Source organism: Ambystoma mexicanum, chromosome 7q, assembly GCF_040938575.1.
Source record: "Ambystoma mexicanum isolate Mex_15411 chromosome 7q, UKY_AmexF1_1, whole genome shotgun sequence".
Classification (NCBI taxonomy): Eukaryota; Metazoa; Chordata; class Amphibia; order Caudata; family Ambystomatidae; genus Ambystoma; species Ambystoma mexicanum.
The window spans coordinates 688,683,667-688,704,493 of record NC_090941.1 but is presented as its reverse complement, the minus strand read 5'-3'; the positions used below and the strand labels follow the sequence as shown (position 1 = coordinate 688,704,493).

The 20,827-nt window shown below is 43.9% G+C and overlaps 1 protein-coding gene across 1 annotated transcript in view; it reads left to right on the top strand.

Annotated features, from left to right (window-relative positions):
• TNFRSF19 (TNF receptor superfamily member 19) overlaps positions 1-20,827 on the top strand; it is a 264,598-nt gene that overhangs the window by 97,662 nt on the left and 146,109 nt on the right. The window contains exon 4 of the mRNA XM_069639109.1: positions 7,623-7,801. Within this exon, the coding sequence (XP_069495210.1) occupies positions 7,623-7,801 (179 nt within the window). The remainder of the gene's footprint in view (positions 1-7,622; positions 7,802-20,827) is intronic.

Below are 20,827 nucleotides of genomic sequence, written 5' to 3'. Positions count from 1 at the left end.
TTAGTAACAGGACAACCCGTAGGTAAACTTGTTGATGCTGTCTTTTACTCTTTCTAATCACTGCCTTTACTCTTTGAGGATATTATAAGCAAGTACATGATATAGCATAGGTAGTAAGGAGTCTAGGCACTTTATTGTGTTGCAAAACCTCCATCCCTGCTAATGCAGACTTCTAAGCCAAACTAAAACCTGGGAAGACCTACGTATAGCTGCACACCCTGTCACTGGCACAAGCTATCAATGCAGATAAGACTTGCCCCCTCCATTCTACACTTCAGGAAGGCCATGAAGACCCCACTTCAGAACATCCCTGAAATATAGGATGGAGGGGCCAGTCAGTATTTTCTGTGTTGATAACTTGTTATCTTGTTTATTGTGCTACTAAACCCTAATCCTCCCCTTCTAGAGCCTCCACCTCCTCTTACCATATCCACCCCAACTACTCTACTACCGTTCACCCTTAATTGTAATTTGCACTTTTTAAATCCTAAACATCATGAATGTGTCCAGTGACACCTAGTAGCCACCCTAAAAATGTCTCGAACAAGGAGCTCCTTGAATGCAACCCAGGAGGATGATGTGGCACTAGTAGAATGGCTCTGTACATCCCCATGGATGGTTAGCCAGCCAATTCAGATGCCATTGGGATAGGGGACATATTACACCAGATAATTGTGGAAATGTACCACTTTTAGCCTAAGCTCTCGGAGTAAAAATGTATTGTTGTCTAGTATTTGCTCATCAGTCGTGGTAGATGCATGTATCCCTTCCTATGTTGCTTAATTGCGAGGTGGGTGTGCTTTGTAACAGTCTCTATCATGTTTAATGGTGTGCAAAGTACCAGGTCTTCATGAAATTGGATGTCAATGATGACCTTGCGCCTGAAGAGGAGGGGTGGGGGGTACTACAACTAGGCCCTCCAAAATAAAATGTAGATCATAGGCACATAGGCTGCGAGAAGAGATCTCCCAATTGTACCAGCCTATGTGCCGATGACATTGCCATATTAGAACCTCCACCAGAGGGAATAAAAGTGGGAGCAGACATGGACTTGAGTAATAACTGAAGGTCCCAATAGGGTAGGGAAGAGGAAAGAGTCCCTATGGTGGGCATCTTGAAACCCTTAATGTGCTGTGCCAGAACCTCCACCAGGGAGATGTGAACCCGCAAGACCTTGAATACCCTTATGGATTGTACATCCAACGCTAAACCACATCCTGCAAAAATGTAAGGGCCTTTATAGGGTTTCACAAGAGTGGACCGAGTTCCACTTTGGGATATCTGCCAGGGGTGGATCTTGAGTATTGATGCAGGTATGGAGGCCTGGTTGGAACACTATAAACCAGGGATAGCCCCCCCAACCCATCCCCCTGCCCACACTCTTTTCGATTCCTACCTTCAACAGCCAGGCCCATACTTGGAGACCGCTCAAGATTGGGGCTAGATGAAATTTCCATCTTAGTAGGTCTGAAGTTGGCTCAGATGGTGGTGAACTGACCAGAGTAGGAGAAACAAGCATTTCCCCATCCATCATGTAGTCACAAGAATGAGCGAAGCATTCTCCTTCCATATGTGTAATAGGACCTTCCAAAGAAGGGGAATAAGACTAATGGGTGGGCGCTAAGCCATGGGAACATCATCCCATGGGTACCCAAGGTAAGGGGATCCTTTGCTGTTGACTGAATTATTGTGAGCAATGCATTCAGTTCTTGGTCAATATATCACTGATGAGGGAAATATCTGTTGAGGGTATCAGCCCAAGAGTTCTGCTCTCCTGTAATGTAGGAGGTTTGAATGAAAATGTGTTTTCAACCAGCATAGGATCTTGTCAGTGACATGTTTGATCATCCCTTTATACCTCCCTGCCAGTTTATCTGGATATATGCTACTAGGTTGTTGCTGCAGATCATGACCGCCTTCCCTAGAACTTCTGATGCAAGTGCTATGTGGGCTTTGAGGATAACAGAGCTCTCCATCTATTTGGAACATCGCCCTGCCATCTCCGGGAGGTCATTTCTCCTGGGCAGAGAACAGATCCAATGTAGCCCACACCCAAGCCGATTATCATCCGCTGTGAAGATTACGGGCTTACCAGGCATCAGGAATCCCCTTTAACACCTGGATATCTTGGCAGTAGCACAATAAGGGAGTTTTCCAGTAATAAAGGCCATTCACACAAGGTTTACGGTGAAGTACAGCCCACAGAACCATACACATGGTGGCATCCGGGTTGCCTTGCACTTTGAACCACTGGTGAGCTGTTGCAGGAAATCCCTCCTCAGGAATTGTCTGTTTTGTATTTCGATTGCCTCTAAGGAGGTAGAGAGACCTTGCCATTCACAGTATTTAGGAGGCCACCCATGAATGCAAGTTCTTCAGATTCAAAAGCTTTTTTCAGTATTCACCATAACACTGTAAAACAGCATCATAACATCGTAACCTAATGAAACGTATTATAATGACCGCAATTCCTGATTAGCTAAAACGCATTATCAAGCACACTTAACAAATGTTACAATAAAAGATATAGACCACCCCATTTCAGAGAATGCTGGTGTGAAACGTCTTCCTATATGTTAGGTACATCATAGAGACAAAAGGCTCATAATACTCTAGAGTTTGTTCCAAAAGCCTCTTTAGCAAATGATAAAATGTCATGCATAAAATCCTCATCAGTGGAGTGCATAATCAAAAGAATAGCATCAGTACAGCTATTAATATTCTTCTTGAGGAAGTGTGGCCTAAGCCATCTTCTCGGGTCACTATCAAATGTACGGATTAAGAGAAAATGTAGAAGGTTCTCGTCCATACCCATCCCACAGGTGCATCGACTGTCTATGCCCATCCAGGTGGGTCTGGGTCTCACTGGGAGCAGATTTAATCTGATCATAAAGACAACCCTCCTACACTCTTGAGATTACATTTTTGTCACAAACTTTGACGGAACTACATCAATACAAGTCTCACTGTAAAGTTTTAGGGCAGGCAGCCTCATGATGCGCATCTGGGTATTTTCAAATTCTTCTTTTTCTGCGCATTTCTTTATCACCCTCTTCTGTTGTTCTTTTGTCATGGTGCTAAAATATGCTGCACCTCATTTACCTCCCATTTTTCATTTACGAGTGATCCCCTTTAAGTACCATTGGTATTTTCCTTCTGCAGGGAAGCTGGCCATCTCCTTATAGGCATTCCCTATATTTGTATTCATTGCGGAATCGGACTTCGCTTTGCAGAAAAACTGGAGGAAGTGAATCCGTGCCTGGCTCCCTAGACTAGACACCCCTAGCTCTCGTTGCAGTGCATCGCCTGGGTTTGCTGGGGATAACCATACTAATTTCCTTACAATCTTGCTCAGGATAGTTTCCAGCCTTGTACAGGAGGAATGTCCCCATAGTTCACTTATATACAGGATTTCCATGTGAGATTCAAGCTTTAAACAGAGGTATTTATCCTGTCTTTTTCCCCCATATAAATAATAAAACCGTAAAAGAGGCTTAAAATGGGTTTCCGCGTGCTTTACTGTCAAATCTACATGACTGCCAACTCCCATTCTTTGCAAATACGAACCCTAAGTACTTGTACGAGTTCACCACCTCCACATTCTGCTTGTTGATGCACCATTTGCCTAGTAACCTTCCTTATCCAAATACCATGATCTTGGTTTTTGATAGATTCAATGTCAGATCGTGGACCCTAAAGAATGCATCTCCGTATAGAAGACTCTGCTGAAGCAAGTTCTTGTCCGGACATCAGAGGGGGCTTCTTTAGATTCAGTACCCTGCCAAATATTTCCATCATGATAGATAATGCATTTGTGTCACTAAGGGACAGCGTTTGCTCTTGGTTCAGCCACTCATCAAAGTAGGAGAGGATGGCCAGTTTCTGGCTAAGGCACATCCGCACAAAAAGTGCTGGATCCTTGAAGAAACACATAGGTGGAGCAGGGCCTGAATGATAAGACATGAAAGTGATACTGGACATCCTGTAATCTCTGGTGTCCAGGAAGTATGGGGACATAAAGGGATGTGTTCTGTAAGTCTATGGAGTTCAGATAGTCCCCTCTCAAGATCATGAAACTGAAACCCTGTGGGGTGTCCATCTTTCGTGTAATCTCCCTTGTAAATCTGTTGACCGTTTTGGGGTTGATGATGATGGTGGGGTTTGGGGGCAATCCCCTTTAACTCTTTGCTACTAGGAAGAGCATGAGCCGATTCCCATCCCATTTCCTATATGGGGACTTGTATGATCCCACCCTTCTTCACGATTGTCTGGATTCCATCTTGGAAGTCTGTTTTTAGGAGTTTCCTGCGCCATGGTGATGACTAGGTCAGAGTCTGGAAGGATGGTAGCCCACTCTGTTCAATATCCGTTCCTTCTGGCAATGTCCCATGCCCAGGCATCTGTAATTTCTTCTTCCTAGGTATTTAGGAGCAGGTCAGGAAGCCTGCCACCATTGACATTTAGTGGTACCCTGTGTCATATTAGTCAGGACATTGTAATATCATAGGACTGTTTTGGTTTTAGCTTCAGTTCGGTGGAAACCACCTCATCCAAATCTAACCCTCTGGCAAAGACCTTCTTGGGTGACTGGGGTGTGTACTAGTAAGAGTTCCTTTGCTATGCTATGCTCTTGTGCATGCTAGGTGAGGACAGAATAGTCTCCTCTACAGGAGGTGTAGGTGTAGAAAGCAGTTTTCTTTTAACAAATGTATTGAGATGGCCGCCCCTTCCAGGCCCTACTTCAGTAGTGTCTTCTTGGTGACACTCCAGATACCTTGTCCAGGACTATCACTCTTATCACACTGAATGCAATTTAAGACGTTGCATTAGTCCCTTCTCTGTGTTTTCAGGATCTCAACAGACCGTGCCCTCTTCCCAGAGGGTAATGAGTGCCTTGGAATCTTGAAGGATGGAATGGGACTTTCCTGCAGAATAAATGGCTGTCCTGAGTGTGGAATGTGATGCTTTGTGTGCCGCCTCCATCCTCCAGTCAATATGGTCTGTGGGTGCTGCATCTTCTGTAGCCACTGAGATGTGCCCAGCAAAATGTGGGACAATGGAATCGACCTTGAGGGAATCGGGGATTTCCTGGTCAAAGTCTTGCAGAAAGTATAGCTTCCCCACTCTGGGTATCCAGGCCTCTTCTTGCTCTTTAGTCACTTGGAAATGTCTCCTAAGCTCTGCCAAATGGGAAGGCCAGTATTTGGTGCTGGGCCCATGTGCTATTTCCCACTTGCCCTCCATGACTGGTCTGGTCCTCCCTTACCAATCCATACTATCCTCTGTGGTTTTTGGCTACTAGCCAGCACTGTCCGAGGGTTGGGTTGGGGGGTGAGTCAAGAGGAAAAGTCGCATAAATGGCAGTAAAAATATAGTTCTGCTATCATGGCCCCGAATTTCACCCACAAAACGTGATGCTAAGGGCGGCTTTGCCTGGAATATTGTGGGCAGCCTAACCAGATGGGGGTGGGGGTGGGGGCATAGCAAGACTGACTCCTTCAACTGATCAGAGAACCACTGTTCCCCTAAGCTTCTTTGCGATCAGGAGCAGGATCTGTGCCTGCTTTGCAGCACTAAGGGCAATCTGCCATTCCCTTATTCCTGATAGATGTGTGCTGTTTAGGGGGCAGGCATTAGGCTAGGATCATCAAGACATTTCACTCGCATGAGTTAGGCTTCCACCATCCTGCCTGCATCTCGGCTGCACTCACCAATGCTCCTCGTCAGTCTTGAACCTGTGCTGCTGAACTCGAATGCACCTACTGGCTCCTACCCCCCTGGAGGCAGTGCTGGTAAGGCTCTGGGGCAAGACTAGGTGATTAGACCACAAGCCTACACCTACCAAACAGGGATCTTGGCCCTAGATGTGCAGATCCTGCTATGACCAGGGTTTTTACAAATTAGAGCCAATGAAACCTATTAAACATGTGTACTCACACCTATATGCAAGTAGTTGTCTGGACGAGACATACAAACAAACGTGTAAGAGTAGGTTATACTTTCCCTAGGCAGTTTGATGGGGGGAGGGGGTGATTGGAAGAGTTGGCGGTGTGACAGCGGTTCATATATTTTAAAAAGTCCTAACGGGGGGGGGTGGTAAATTAAATGCATTGATCTGAAATGTGGCATTTATACTTATACTCTGATAAGTGAGTATATTGTCAACCAACGTGTACTATATATTTTAATAATGTGGATTTGTTTGTATTTGGTCTGGGATCTGCCCTGTTTCAAGGATACTTACATTTAATATGTATGAGGAGCAATTACTTGCATTTCATAATTATTTGCATCGTAGTTAGTCATTATTCTGCCTTTCGCTACTACTGGGTCGACGAACCCTTCAGTAGTTTTTATGAAAAGATTCTACAAACCTAGCTATTAAAATTTGCCCTTCAGCTGTGATTACTAGATTGCCATGGGTATCTAAATGGATTTTACAATTTAGGGGCTATGTCTGTTCTCGAGGTGGTTTGCATTTTATTAATTTGTTCGAATCGGATCCGTGAAATGCCCGAAGGCGTTTGGAGAGCAAGGTAGGCCACATACAAAGAAATAGTCTGACAAATTGTCAGGGCACTATTTCTAAATGCGTGTTTAGACCTCCCAAAAATGCAGACTATGTCGGTGGGATTTAATTGAACCATAATTCTTTCTCGTCTCAGTGTTGTGGTGGTAATCGGATTGTCAGTTTGCAATTACTATGTTCCACTTTAGTTCATGCATGCGTGTATTTTTGTAAACGTTTTGTGACAGCAGAGAGTTGTAGGTTTTGATTGAATGTGTAGAGCACTCTGCCAGTGTGCCCAATGTGTGATGAAATGATCCTTCTTGCTGGCAATTTGTGCAGCAGACTTCCTGCCACAGCAAGGGACGGCACCCTTGGAGTAAAACCCCTAAGCTGTCTCACACCCAGTATGCATGCTGCAGAGTTTTTCTGAATAGACTGAAAGGAGACAGATGACTATACAAGCCTTTAGACGCTTTTGGTAGAGCCTCTATATCTGAAATGGTTGTAGATTGATAACTTGAATCTAATTGGGTTTCCATTTGGTAGCCCGCATTCCATCCCCTATCTTGTTAGTCATTTTCCTCGCAGATTTACTTTGTTTGATAGCTTTGTGTTAAAACCCATAGCAGCAGGCAATTTTTGCAGTAATTAGCTTTTTTTTTTTTTTAGCTTTGCTTGATAACCTTGGTAACTTAGTAAAACTTCCTAATATTGCTAGTGAATGGCAGCCAGAATCCTTCTTTACATTTAAATTCCAAGCATTCGCATGGTTGGTATAATTGGAAAACAGGCCGCTGAAAAGTGTACCGTTGGCTAATAATAGTAATGTAGCAGCAGTGGGGGTGGGGAAGGCCGCCCCTAGTCTTTTTTAATTAAAATGCACCATGTTTTCTGTTTTCTCGAATAAAGAGGATGACTCAAGTGGTGCTTGCAAGCGTAAGGGAGATTATTGGGGATAGAAGGCACATTTGAACCTGCAGAAAGGGTCGCTTTTGGCCCCTGAAAGACCCACTAATGATTTTGCTGGGTCTTGGTTTAATGCTGTCTGTGTTCAGCCATTCATACTTCTCAATGACTGAATAGCTGCGCTGTTGCTTGTTAATCCCTGCAGGAATGCGGCTTTGGCTATGAGGAGGAAGCGCAGTGCATGACATGCAGGCCAAACCGATTCAAGGAAGACTGGGGCTTTCAGAAGTGCAAGCCGTGCCAGGACTGCGCTCTGGTGAACCGGTTCCAGAAGGCCAACTGTTCCGCTAGCAGCAATGCAGCATGTGGTGACTGCTTACCAGGGTGAGTCATGCTTCTCTCCATTCCATAGGATCTCACTCATGTTTATTTTGCTTAAGCTTTCTTTATTGACTTGATGTGTCCATATTTACGAAAATGTAAACACAGCGAACATCTTCACCTTTCAAGTCTGTGACCTAGAAGTTTGGCATAATCCTTCACTGTTTACCATTCAACTTTGGGAGTGGCATCACCCTATTGCTCCAGGCCGCTGATGTTTCTTGGCACTCCTAATGGTTTTTCCTTTCTGGTGATCTTCTTTTTCATAATTGATTTTCCTTTTAAAGAATTGCAACAAAAGAGTGGCTGTATTCTTTATAAAAGGCACTATCAAAAGGAAGCAGCTGAGCAGGCCCTGTATGTCATCTTGAACAAAGCGCTTTCGGCCCCACAACCCCCACTCATAGGGCAAAGTGTCTGCTACAGAGCGGTCTGTAATGAAAAATGTATTTTATAAAATTCACAGGGAAAGCAATGCATTTTTGGCACAAAAATACGTAAAGAATTTACCATTGATAATAGAGTGGAGGACATGGGCCCTTTACAATGTGGTGAGAGAATGTGACTTGTAGAGAAGATGTTGCAGGTGACGGTGGGGACACAAACCAGGAACGAGGACAGGACAGAATGACGAAGGACCCAGATGGTGGGAGAGTGCTGAATTAAGGAAGCATGGGTGATGGAAAGGTGCTGTAGGGTTGTCCATGAAGGGTAGGGAGAGAGGACAACGGGGTAATTCAGTAGAGTGCTAGGAAATAGGTTCTTCAGAAAGGAGAGCTTTGAGGTTGGATTCAAATAGGTGATAGAGTTGGAGTGGTACAGACCGGGAGAAGAGCATTCCAGAGTAGGGGAGCCAGGAGAGCAGTGGCGGAGAGGCAAGCTTTGGATGATCTTAACGAGCGAGTAGGTGAGTGGGGAGTGAGCTGAGCCGATGGGTATGGAGGGGCGAGTCCATGGGTAGTTTTGGAGATGCTAAGAAGACGTTTATATTTAACCTTTGTTTCATAGCTAGCCAGCCAATCTGTTAGTAATCCAAAGGTCTTTAATCAGTCAGATTCCTGAATTTAGATGTGTACATCAGTCCATGGATGTTGATTTTACTTTTTATTATGACATGTAGAAATACATTTTGGATTTCGAAGGCTTGTATTCTTTCTTTTCACGTAATATTAATGCATCGACCATGTCTTACAGTACATTTTGACAGGGCAGTTGTTTAACTGAAGCAGTGTGAAATTCAATTAGGTTACAAGGGTAAGCTATCTTTCTGCTCGTAGCAAAGAGGAAGGTAGATTGTTGTCTCTAGCAATGTAGCTTATGGCCACCATAAAAGCTGTTTAATAGTTCTGATAATTAGCTAGGTTTAGTCAAACTAAACCTTTTCATTCTAATCAGTTATTGAAATTCAATGCAGTGTATTTTTATTGGAGCAGAGACATTAGGCTATAATTGATTAAATGTGGAAGAAAAGGGAGGCTATTGCAATCGGCAACATAATTAGAGTATTCATTAGAGGACTGAAGGTCTTTGTGACAGAAACAGATCTGCCGAACACCTGGGTGACTACTTTGAGTAAAACCTCGACATTTGTATTCAACGGTCAGCATGGCAGTTTTTGTATTCAATAATAATTTCCTAATAGTTGAATTACACGGTGCCATCTATGAAATTCAGTCACTTTATGGCGACACAATTTAAGAGGCGACAGAGGTAGGGCCAACCATCACAGAATTCTGGTCAGAAAGTGTAAAGTGGGAGTGAAAAATTGTACGTGCAAGGAGTGTAGACACAGGACCTACAAAAACATAACTCGTCAGGCATAATAACAAATTTGGGGTTATAAGATCCTGTAGTCACAACAGAGCACCACATTAGCATTACAAGCGGAACTAGGAGATGGGTCTCAGATTCGGTACATACCAACCATGAATGGTCAACATGAAGAAAACTGGTAAGTACAATACCCACATGTAGGGCCATAGCACTAGACCAGAAGACCCAGTGCAGGGTGGATTATTATTTTATGATTATCTTTTTTGTTTAAAGCGCTGACCTAGCACAAACGCAGCAGAGAGCTATACAGAGTGTGGGTAGCCAGTAGTTGGGCAGGCATCTGTTAACAGTAGCACAGTACTGTGAGGTCTGTGCTTCGGGAGGTGCGTCCATTGCAATTAGTCCTTGGTCAGGTGTTCAAAGAGCCATGTTTTGAGAGATTTGGAGAATTGTGGGTGCATTGTGAGCCGACACAGGGATCGAGTTCCAGAGGAAGGGTGCATGACAAGAGAAGGATTATTTGCAGGTCCTTTCTTTGCGGACGAGTTGTAATTCAAGCCGGTTTGTTGAGTTGCTGCACGAGGAGCATGTGCCACCAGATATGTGGAGCTTATCCACCAGGTACGCAGGTGTGCTACCGTGACTGCTTTGTAGATGATACATGCAGTGTTGAACTGTATCCTGGCTTGGAGAGGAAACCAATTTTATTAATTCGCATAGGATGGGGGTGATTTGGTCAAATTTCTGCGCTCCTGTAATAAGACGTGTTGCAGCCTGTACTGCTTTTAGGGGAGCCAAGTGAGCAGCTGGCAACCCTGTCAGGAGAGCATTTCCCCCATCAATGTGTGAGACCACAACAGCCTGCACTGCAGTCCGAAAGTCCTATTGCAGGGATGAAGGGTTTGATTTTTCTAAGGGTAGAGATTCTGAGCGAGGGGATTTGGGCCTTCTTGGCTATGTGTTAATGGAAGGACAGGCTGCTGTCAATGGTGAAGCCTAAGGATTTTGCAGAGACTGAGAGTTGTGGATCAAATCCTTCTAGGTGCATATCATTGAGCCGTTGTTGGACAAGTTGGTTTTTAGCAAGCTAACCAATGAGGACAAATGCAGTAGTCTTGCATGGGTTTAGTTTGAGATAGGCAGTCGACATCCAGGACTGGATGATGGTTGGGTTATCGCGGAGAAGAATGATGTCCTGCGCAGTATTAACTCTCATGTACTACGGAGCATCGTCTGCGTATTGGTGGATGGCTAGGTTTGGGATCTTTGAGGAGAGTGCCCAGAGGCTCCATGTAAAGGCTAAAAAGGATTGGTGAGAGGATGGAGCCTTGGGGACTCCGCAGGAGACCTGGAGTTAGTTAGAATGCTATTAGTTCTTCTGGATACCCTGTTGTCTGCCTGAGAGGTAGGCGGTATTCAGGGCAGTGCCAGTGTCCGCAAGGAGGGAGAGAAGGATGCAGTGGTCGGTGTCGAATGCAGCTGAGAGGTCAAGAAGGATGAGGAGGCACGAGTCGTCCTTATCCTTGATAAGGGCGACTCGTGCCTCCTCGATTGGTCCAGAGACCTGGATTATTCCAGAAACCACACAAAGGAAGCTAGGCAAAGAGGAGGTGTAGTATGAGCTCTACATGAGGGTCCAAAGATTCCCCCCAAGAGCCTGCAGTCCCCTTCTGAAACAGCAGTGGCTATTTCTGTCCCTGAAATTAGATGGAAATATGTTTTAGAGACACGCTCCAGCAGCATCAATGATGCTATCACCAAACATTCCATGATGATGATCCCGAAGTATTTCAATGGCAAAAGTGCCATCTGATGCAAGAGCTGTTAGTAATATCTTTGCCACAATGGGTGTTCAAAGGTTTGACATTGGATTTAAAATGTTTAGGGTGTTACAGACTGCAGCATGTTCTTGGATGCTCTTCAAAAGATTTTATAAAGTGACATTCAGCCAGAAGAATATGTAATCTACATAAACAGCAATGTTTTATGCACTTTGGCCTATTTGAGCACTTTATTTCCGCATTTATTTGTAACAGAAAATATAAGATTGAATCACTATCAAACACAACAGGGGAGGTGAGGGGCAACCCTGACTTAGTGGCCTGGCTGAGGTTTAAGAAGTCAGATGTGGATTCCTTTCCACAAACACAGGCTCTAGGGTTGCTATCCAACTCCATTATATATCCTATCAAAAAGTGTTGGGCTTGATGTAAATTTAAGGCCATTAGTTTAGTGTTATCGCTTTTGGACCTGTTTTTGAAGAACCTATATTGTGTAGGAGGGATACTTTTGTTTTTTTTTTCTTCTTCATTTTGGATAGTCATGTGGCAAGTATTGGTGCATAGGTTTAGCAACATAATTTAGTACTCGGATTGGCCTGTATTCTGATGGAAGGTGTGACTTGTTTTGTCTTTGGGGATAACAGTAACTTCTTCTGCTACCCCAAGACTATTAATTTGCCTTATTAGGTTGGAGCTAGGATTTCTTTACATGATTTATAAAAGTTAGCTGTAGGATGTGAGGTCCTGGCACTTTGTTGCATGGAAGGGATTGAATGGTGTTTTCACAGATTTTGATTAGTGAAATATTGCTTTAAAGATTTGGTCATACATTCACTTATAAGGTTTAAAAGGGCTGTTATTTAGGCTACTGAGATTTGACAGCAAGCCCTGTTTTATTGCTTAACATCCTATTGTCTTGATTTAGGGATTGGAGAGAGGGATGCAATTAATTGGATTTGGATGAGATTTGGAGTTCTAGTCCCCCCGCACTCCCCTGGGGCAGTCCAGCACCGAAATGCTAGGCAATTCTCCACTGAACAAGAGTACCAACAGAAACCCCAGACACGTGTTTCGGTCTGGTTGGACCTCATCAGTAGGGTGGATCTGTGCCTCTCTAAGAAAAGTGAGCAAGGGGTCCACGTCTGGATTCCCCTAGTAACTTAGGGTGAGACCCAAAGTTACTTAAATATGCAGATTAACAAGGGGGGTCCTGGGAGTCCCTCTGCCAGACATTAGTCCTGGTTACGAGAGACTTACCCAGAGTCTTTAGCTCACTATCTTTCACAAAGAAGAAATATCCCAAACATATCAGTCTTTGTCCTGCCCTGGGGCAGTCCAGCACCGAAATGCTAGGCAATTCTCCTCTGAACAAGAGTACCAACAGAAACCCCAGACACGTGTTTCGGTCTGGTTGGACCTCATCAGTAGGGTGGATCTATGCCTCTCTAAGAAAAGTGAGCAAGGGGTCCACGTCTGGATTCCCCTAGTAACTTAGGGTGAGACCCAAAGTTACTTAAATATGCAGATTAACAAGGGGGGTCCTGGGAGTCCCTCTGCCAGACATTAGTCCTGGTTACGAGAGACTTACCCAGAGTCTTTAGCTCACTATCTTTCACAAAGAAGAAATATCCCAAACATATCACTTTGTCCTGCCCTGGGGCAGTCCAGCACCGAAATGCTAGGCAATTCTCCTCTGAACAAGAGTACCAACAGAAACCCCAGACACGTGTTTCGGTCTGGTTGGACCTCATCAGTAGGGTGGATCTGTGCCTCTCTAAGAAAAGTGAGCAAGGGGTCCACGTCTGGATTCCCCTAGTAACTTAGGGTGAGACCCAAAGTTACTTAAATATGCAGATTAACAAGGGGGGTCCTGGGAGTCCCTCTGCCAGACATTAGTCCTGGTTACGAGAGACTTACCCAGAGTCTTTAGCTCACTATCTTTCACAAAGAAGAAATATCCCAAACATATCAGTCTTTGTCCTGCCCTGGGGCAGTCCAGCACCGAAATGCTAGGCAATTCTCCTCTGAACAAGAGTACCAACAGAAACCCTAGACACGTGTTTCGGTCTGGTTGGACCTCATCAGTAGGGTGGATCTGTGCCTCTCTAAGAAAAGTGAGCAAGGGGTCCACGTCTGGATTCCCCTAGTAACTTAGGGTGAGACCCAAAGTTACTTAAATATGCAGATTAACAAGGGGGGTCCTGGGAGTCCCTCTGCCAGACATTAGTCCTGGTTACGAGAGACTTACCCAGAGTCTTTAGCTCACTATCTTTCACAAAGAAGAAATATCCCAAACATATCAGTCTTTGTCCTGCCCTGGGGCAGTCCAGCACCGAAATGCTAGGCAATTCTCCTCTGAACAAGAGTACCAACAGAAACCCCAGACACGTGTTTCGGTCTGGTTGGACCTCATCAGTAGGGTGGATCTGTGCCTCTCTAAGAAAAGTGAGCAAGAGGTCCACGTCTGGATTCCCCTAGTAACTTAGGGTGAGACCCAAAGTTACTTAAATATGCAGATTAACAAGGGGGGTCCTGGGAGTCCCTCTGCCAGACATTAGTCCTGGTTACGAGAGACTTACCCAGAGGAATTAAATGAAAACTACTGCATCTTAATGAAAAGTTTTTAAATGATCTCATGATCAACAAAATAAACAACTGCTTTGTACCTCAGTAATACTAATATTCATGAATCTATTGAGTCGTCCAGCCCCGTTATTTAGGACATTTTGAAAGCTGCAATTATGAGAATTCTAATTGGAATTTCTGCCACCATGAAATGAAGTCATTGAGAATGAACTAAACTAGAGAGGCACAGATCCACCCTACTGATGAGGTCCAACCAGACCGAAACACGTGTCTGGGGTTTCTGTTGGTACTCTTGTTCAGAGGAGAATTGCCTAGCATTTCGGTGCTGGACTGCCCCAGGGCAGGACAAAGACTGATATGTTTGGGATATTTCTTCTTTGTGAAAGATAGTGAGCTAAAGACTCTGGGTAAGTCTCTCGTAACCAGGACTAATGTCTGGCAGAGGGACTCCCAGGACCCCCCTTGTTAATCTTCATTTAATTCCTTGACACCTCCAGATAAAGGGCATACTGATCATATACAGAATTGTTGTATTGTATGTGATGAGGCTTGGGAAATCTATAGATAATTTATTAATAGGAAGTTCTTTAGTAACTCTATGGCATAGAAATCAGAAGAAATAATTCTGGACTGGTTACATTATTTGTATTCTCTAGATGTCTTCCAAGTTAAAGTGTTTGCTTAGACAGTGGAGGATTTTCTGGGATTTTGGTGGTCTAGTATTGTACTACGATCGCTTGACCAAAATAGTATCCAAGGAAAGGCTAACATTGGAATTGAAGGGCCTAAGGAAGTTGGCTTTATATTCAATGCTGAATGTTTGGATTGGCATGCCACTGGATCATGGATATTCATAACATACGTATTGAACTGCAGGTTTGTCAGTTCCAGAATTAATATTACCTACCTCTCTTTGGCAACATTTAAATGTATGCCAGACAAATAAGCCACTAAACTTCAAGGGTTTGTCCGAGCATGTCTTGTGCCCCTCATGCATTTAAAAATTACATTGTGCTGTAATTTCCTTTTCTCAAAGTCTGCCTCGAAACAGTCCATTGGACTCCAAACATGTAGGACACATCCATCCTTTCTACATTATAGATCTATGGTCGACCCAACAGGATTAACATCCAGCCATGCTATAACAATCCATTCTCCCCACACTCCACCCACATACAGTATCCCTTCCTTCTTCCCTAATTTCCCAGGCATGGTTTCCCACTTTCCTATACTCTCATCTTCCCCCTCCTTTTATTTCTTCTACAGACTAGAGTTTGACTACCCCTGGCCGAGGCACAATACACAGGTTTCAGTGCAAGCCTAGATGCTCTGAGACTTATGTTGTGACTTGGCACAGTATACAATCTTCAGAACACAACTTAACATTGCTTAAACCAATTTGTAAATGGCAAAGGAGCCATTGCCCCTACTCATCCTGTCTGACAGATTGTTTCAAGGTTTGACTTGTTAGAGCTTAATCTAATTACTCATTTTTGTTCTCCCCGGATGCATGCAGGGTTCGTCGTGGCCACACGTCAGTCTTTTTTTCTTTTTACTTATTAATTGCTAATCTCTCTTTCCAAAAAGAAAACTGTTCATTTTTACTTTTGTGTAGTAAAGAAAATCTTTTTTACAGTGGTTAGGGTAATTTACCCTTTTTACATTGAAATTATTTAAAGATCATTGGGATCCTGGGCAGGGTATTGCAAGATAGTAGCTAACTATGCATCACTAAGGGATAGAAACCTGCAGGAATCAAAACATTTTAATTAAGTAGTGCATTGTGAGGGCATCATAAATGCATGTTATGAAACCCTGTAAAAAGTGAACGGATGTTCCAGATGAGTTCAGGAAAATATAGCAAAAGAATTGGCATTAAGAGGAGAGTGAAAAAAGAATTTGTGAGGAGGCAGTGGTATTGTAGACAAACATTTAGAAATAGATTGGTGAAGGTAGATTTACTTGAGCTTACTGTCTGGTAAAACAGAATGTATTGCAAGCAATCCTGTCATCAACATTCAGATCAGTGTGATATTTTGCCTGCTCATTCGAATTTGAAGAGGTAAGAGATTTGTCTGTGCATGATCCTAAAAGCTGGAGGGATCCACAAAGCCATATCTGATGTTTAGAGCTTACTTTGCTCCTGGCGTTAACCTTCAAAGCACACCAACAACTGCTCACATTAAACTATTAGCCAGAGGGTAGCAAGGGCAATATCGGGAAGAACGGCATCTTATACTGTGCTCTCTACTTCTCCCTGAAGCCCGCGCATACATTATTTTGCATGCCTTTATACATCACATTGTGGAGAACTTCAAAGATAAGTGTGCCTTTTGCAGATGACTTATGTATCCAAGGCATTATATGTAAACTTTGAGGTGGGCGGTCTATATGTCCAAGAATGTTAGCATATACAGTTAAGTGGAATTAATCATGTGACCTAGAGCGCAGATAAACAGGGTGACATGACACAATTCTCAATGTTCTGACCTTCACTGGAAGCAATGAGCATTGTGGCAATGGGAAGGCACATGCAGTGTTTTGCAGATGATGAGTACTACTAGATTGAATGTCAATTTGGGGTCAGGGTGGCAAGACTTACACTGAGATACTGAAAATACTTTGCATAGCAGACACATGGACCGGATGCATTTGATTACGAGCATTAAGAACAATCGCTCTTCTCTAGTATGTGTTTTGGAAATTGGTTTGAGGACCCTGCTAATCTTTGTAAGAAAATAAAACCAATGAAACGATGGAAGGCGGGGAGAAACTCGTATATATGCATCTTGTGGAAGATCTGAATGTGAACACTGACCCAAGTGCTTCCAAAAAGAGTTTGGATGCCCAAAATGTGTTTCAATCTGCTACAATTGGGGCAGCCATTGGTGCATGGCCAGAGATACCCATTGGAGAAAGTGCCTGGCCATTTTATCTCAATGCCACACTCTTACGCATTTCCTGCCATTTTACACAAGGTACAAGAGGATTACACAAGACATTGTTGCTTTTATTGAAAAATTGTGGCTTTCAACAACGTGACTTGTTTTTGGTCCCTGACCATGCTACAATGTGGGCTCTTATGCATTTTATAAATGTAGCACTATCAATAAGATGCAGGGCAAGGGTATGCAACCTGCGGCAGTCCAGTTATTTTTCACTAGGACTCAAATTATTCTCTGCAATTGATTATACCGGCTAAGGCTGATGGGAGTTGCAGTTCAAAACATTTGGAGAGCCAAGGCTGCAGACCCCAGGTGTACATTTTATTCTGAATTGATGGGACGAGTTTATGAAATGTTGTGTCATATGTAGATAAAAAAACATTGTTTTGATCCAAGTCATTGATAAATTCAATGACTGTCATACAGTGGTATGTATCATAATAGTGTGGCCAATATGATATTGGTGTTCTTTACATTTACGAATGGAAAGCTTAGTGCTGATGTTAGTAAGCAATGATGCATTTTATGTAATATATTTTATTGTATGGTGCTGCAGCGTGTCGTTGTACTTTTATGAACATTTCTATTTTGGATAACGTTGATGGACTATGCTATTTGATTCTACATATTTCACACACTAGAGTTATTTGGTGGACGCAAATCACGTTCCCCTACATGCAAGCAGGATTCCCACCATTACATTCTCAATTTTCCTTACATTTTCAAACCAAATTGCTTGTATTCATTTGTTTTAGTTTACTTTCTGCTATGGTGTGTACATCATCCACACCCTGTTCATCATGTTCTGTGTAGCCAAATGTAGGGAACAAAGAAATCTCAAAGTAGCTGTATTTATTCTCCAGACACCCCGATGCTCCCTCCATTTCCATCGCTGTCCTCCCGTTTTCTCACCCTAGACAAAGCTTGCATTGACTACACCTTGGTAGATGAGCAAGTGCAGTGACCCTATGCTTTGAACCCATGGCTGCCTTGTGGTATGTTCATTTGTGTCTGATGCTAGCCTTTGTGCACAAGTTTTACAATGTTTGTTATGGCAGAGGTGTGCCGCGGGTTCTCTTTGGCTTCCGAGTCTGCTTTTGGCAATTCTATGTATCAAATATTTGGGTCATATGAAGGCCAGTTGGTTTTTGTTTTTCTTCTGGAAAGCTTCTTCTCCCAGCAACGTGGCTCAGAAAATTCAGCTTGCTGGACACTGACTTGAATCCTGGCTGTGCTGACTTTGCCCTATAATTGAATATCATTCACTTAGGTAACAGCACCTATTAATACAGCACTCCTAAATGAATGATCAGTCACAAGGCGCTACATTCAAATATTCTAAGCCGTTCATCCTCCTGCCAGATTGTATTTTGATGTTCATACAGTGAAAGATGGTTACCTCCCCCTGCTTCTGAATGCTTGGAAATAATACAGCATTCTTTAAGGCCAGCACACCAGCAAACACCAGTTCACCATGGAGTCTGTGCTGGGGCCCAGGCCCTTTACCCATGAAGCCCCTCAACAGATTATTTTTAGAAGAATAACTTGCTGACACTGAGGGCAATCAAGTCAAGGTGCGCTTTAATGTGCAAGTTCCCAGCTGGTTGCAATGCCCGTCATCTGCTCTCCCAGCAGGGCTCCCCCATGCCAATTTCCTGTTCAGGTTCCAACGGTGGTGTGTTTTCAGGGCTTCTCTTACTTCAGTGCTGGCCTCTTCAGGGAATTATCGGCATGTACGACTCCTTCCCAAATTCCCACCTTGCACTAAATGCGAGCAGCACGGTGCTGTCCAAAAGCACATGCGGGGATCAAGTCCTGAAAAAAAAGTGGCAGTCCTCATTAACAGATGCGATGGGATGTGACGTCACCATAAATGAGCACATCTAGGTGAAATATGCAAATCGCCTTCAATTGGCTTTGCATAACCATACAACCTGCCCAGGACAAATGAGCATTTGCTTTTCATAAAATCAACATACACAAAAAAACAAGAGAGGATATTTTCTTCTAATAGGGTTTGAAAATGTTAAAGTAAGCACGTTTTAAACCCCAAGAATCAATGGCAATGTTTCCCCTGAAAAAAATGTGGGGTGGCATACACGCACACGTACCTTCGATTTCAGCCCTGCATAAGAGAGCAAGTCAGAATTACTCAAAGTCCTGGGCAATGACGCAGGGCCGCCCAAGTCGAGGCAGAGTAAATGATGTTACCATTCGGCAGGCTAGGAGAGGGGCAGCTCCCGCCCCCATGCCTGCTCCTCTCCCCCACAAGCGCAGAGACGCGCTGTCTCTGTCACACAATGCCGAGGAAGGGTGAGGTGCGAACATGTGCCTCGCCCTTCCTCTAAACAAGGTGCTAAGCACCTACCGAAAAACAACAGGCACGCAGGGCCCAGGTTCAAAGACCTGCCCCCTCCTCAGGGGGCCAGACATGTCGGCTATCCGGCCGGGGGCTGGCACACAGCCCCCACTACTATACACATCAAAGTGGGTCTTATAAATAAGAGCAGAATGCTGTAAGAAAACACAATCTGTTTGTGGACCAATCCCAGGGACCCAAACTGACAGGAGGTTCGCTGTTCACTCAGCGTCTTCCACACTTTGCTTCTTTACCACAAAACCCTCCCACCCTACAAATAAGGGAGAAGAACAAAGGAATAGAAGTACAGGGCACTGTACGGTGTCCACAACGAGTCGTGGGACATGAGAAGGCGGCACGGGCCAGAGGGGGTAACCTTGGGACCCTGTGCCCAAAAGTATATTATTATGATATGTGATTATTTGTGTATCTGCATAACCTTATCTGTACAGTAAAATCCTACGGCCTTTTATCGCCAACACTTGACAAAATGTTGTGAGACAAATCATTTTGTGTGAGGGTCGGGGTTCGGCCTACAGTATGCATGCATATGGGTTCATCAGTTATACTCTGGATGTCAAAACCACAGGTGATGGGGTTCAATGTAGGCTGGCAGTGGAGAGGGGGGCCTAATCAAACTAGGAAAGGATTGGCCAGACCTGAAAATGTCGAAGTTGGTGTTTTCCAAATGCATGTGTGCATTTCGCTGTATTTTACACTAAACTGCTATGGGGAAGGATGTCGTGTTCATTCAAGATTTGCAAGTGTGCCTATTGGCATTATAGTCCCTTTGATGCTCAGGGGGCCTCTTTCAAGTGTTCTCTTTATATTTTGTTGCTTGGACTTGTAGCAATCGGGGGATCACACAGTAGGTGTCCACCAAGCCTGTGGGGGCGGGGAAGGAGGCAGAGGCGTGATATGACCATGCACAATCCTCTCTGATTGTAGCCGTGCTTGACACATTTCCTACTGACCAGTTTAGTATGTTTACTGCTGTCGCCTTTATCTGAAGAAGACATTTGTTGGTACAGCATGCCTTCACTAAGCATGCTGTGTGAAGTGTGTGCTTTTTCTGCATAGCTAGCTGGAGCAGTCTGGGTGTATGGTAGATTCAAATCTCTATTTTTATGTCCTTTTATGCTGATGACTGGGTCAAAAGCTGCCTACTTCCCAGGAGAACATTGGCTGCATTTCAGTAGAGTTGTTGTGGAACATTATTTTCACCTCCAGTCCAAATGAGTAAAATGTCAGCAGGTGGCCAGGGAGCTACTTTCCAGTTGTGACATGTTTTCGCTAACTGTTCCAGATTTCGGAAGGTAGAGGTGCCAAATTAAATGGAGTGCTTTGCTTACCGTGTCTGTGAGCGCACAATGATGTATTTTTGTACCTAGCCTGCCTTTGCATTTTACAAACCATAAAGCGGTATCACAATGAATGCAAATGTGTCTTCCTTTGTTCACCTAGATCCTGTTTACCCTACACACACGATTAAATACATAATTTGCCAGTAGAGAGTTGAAAGCCAGCAGCCAGGGGTATAAGATTGCACACTTTATTGGCGCTGGTTCTGAGGTTAACGTGCAGC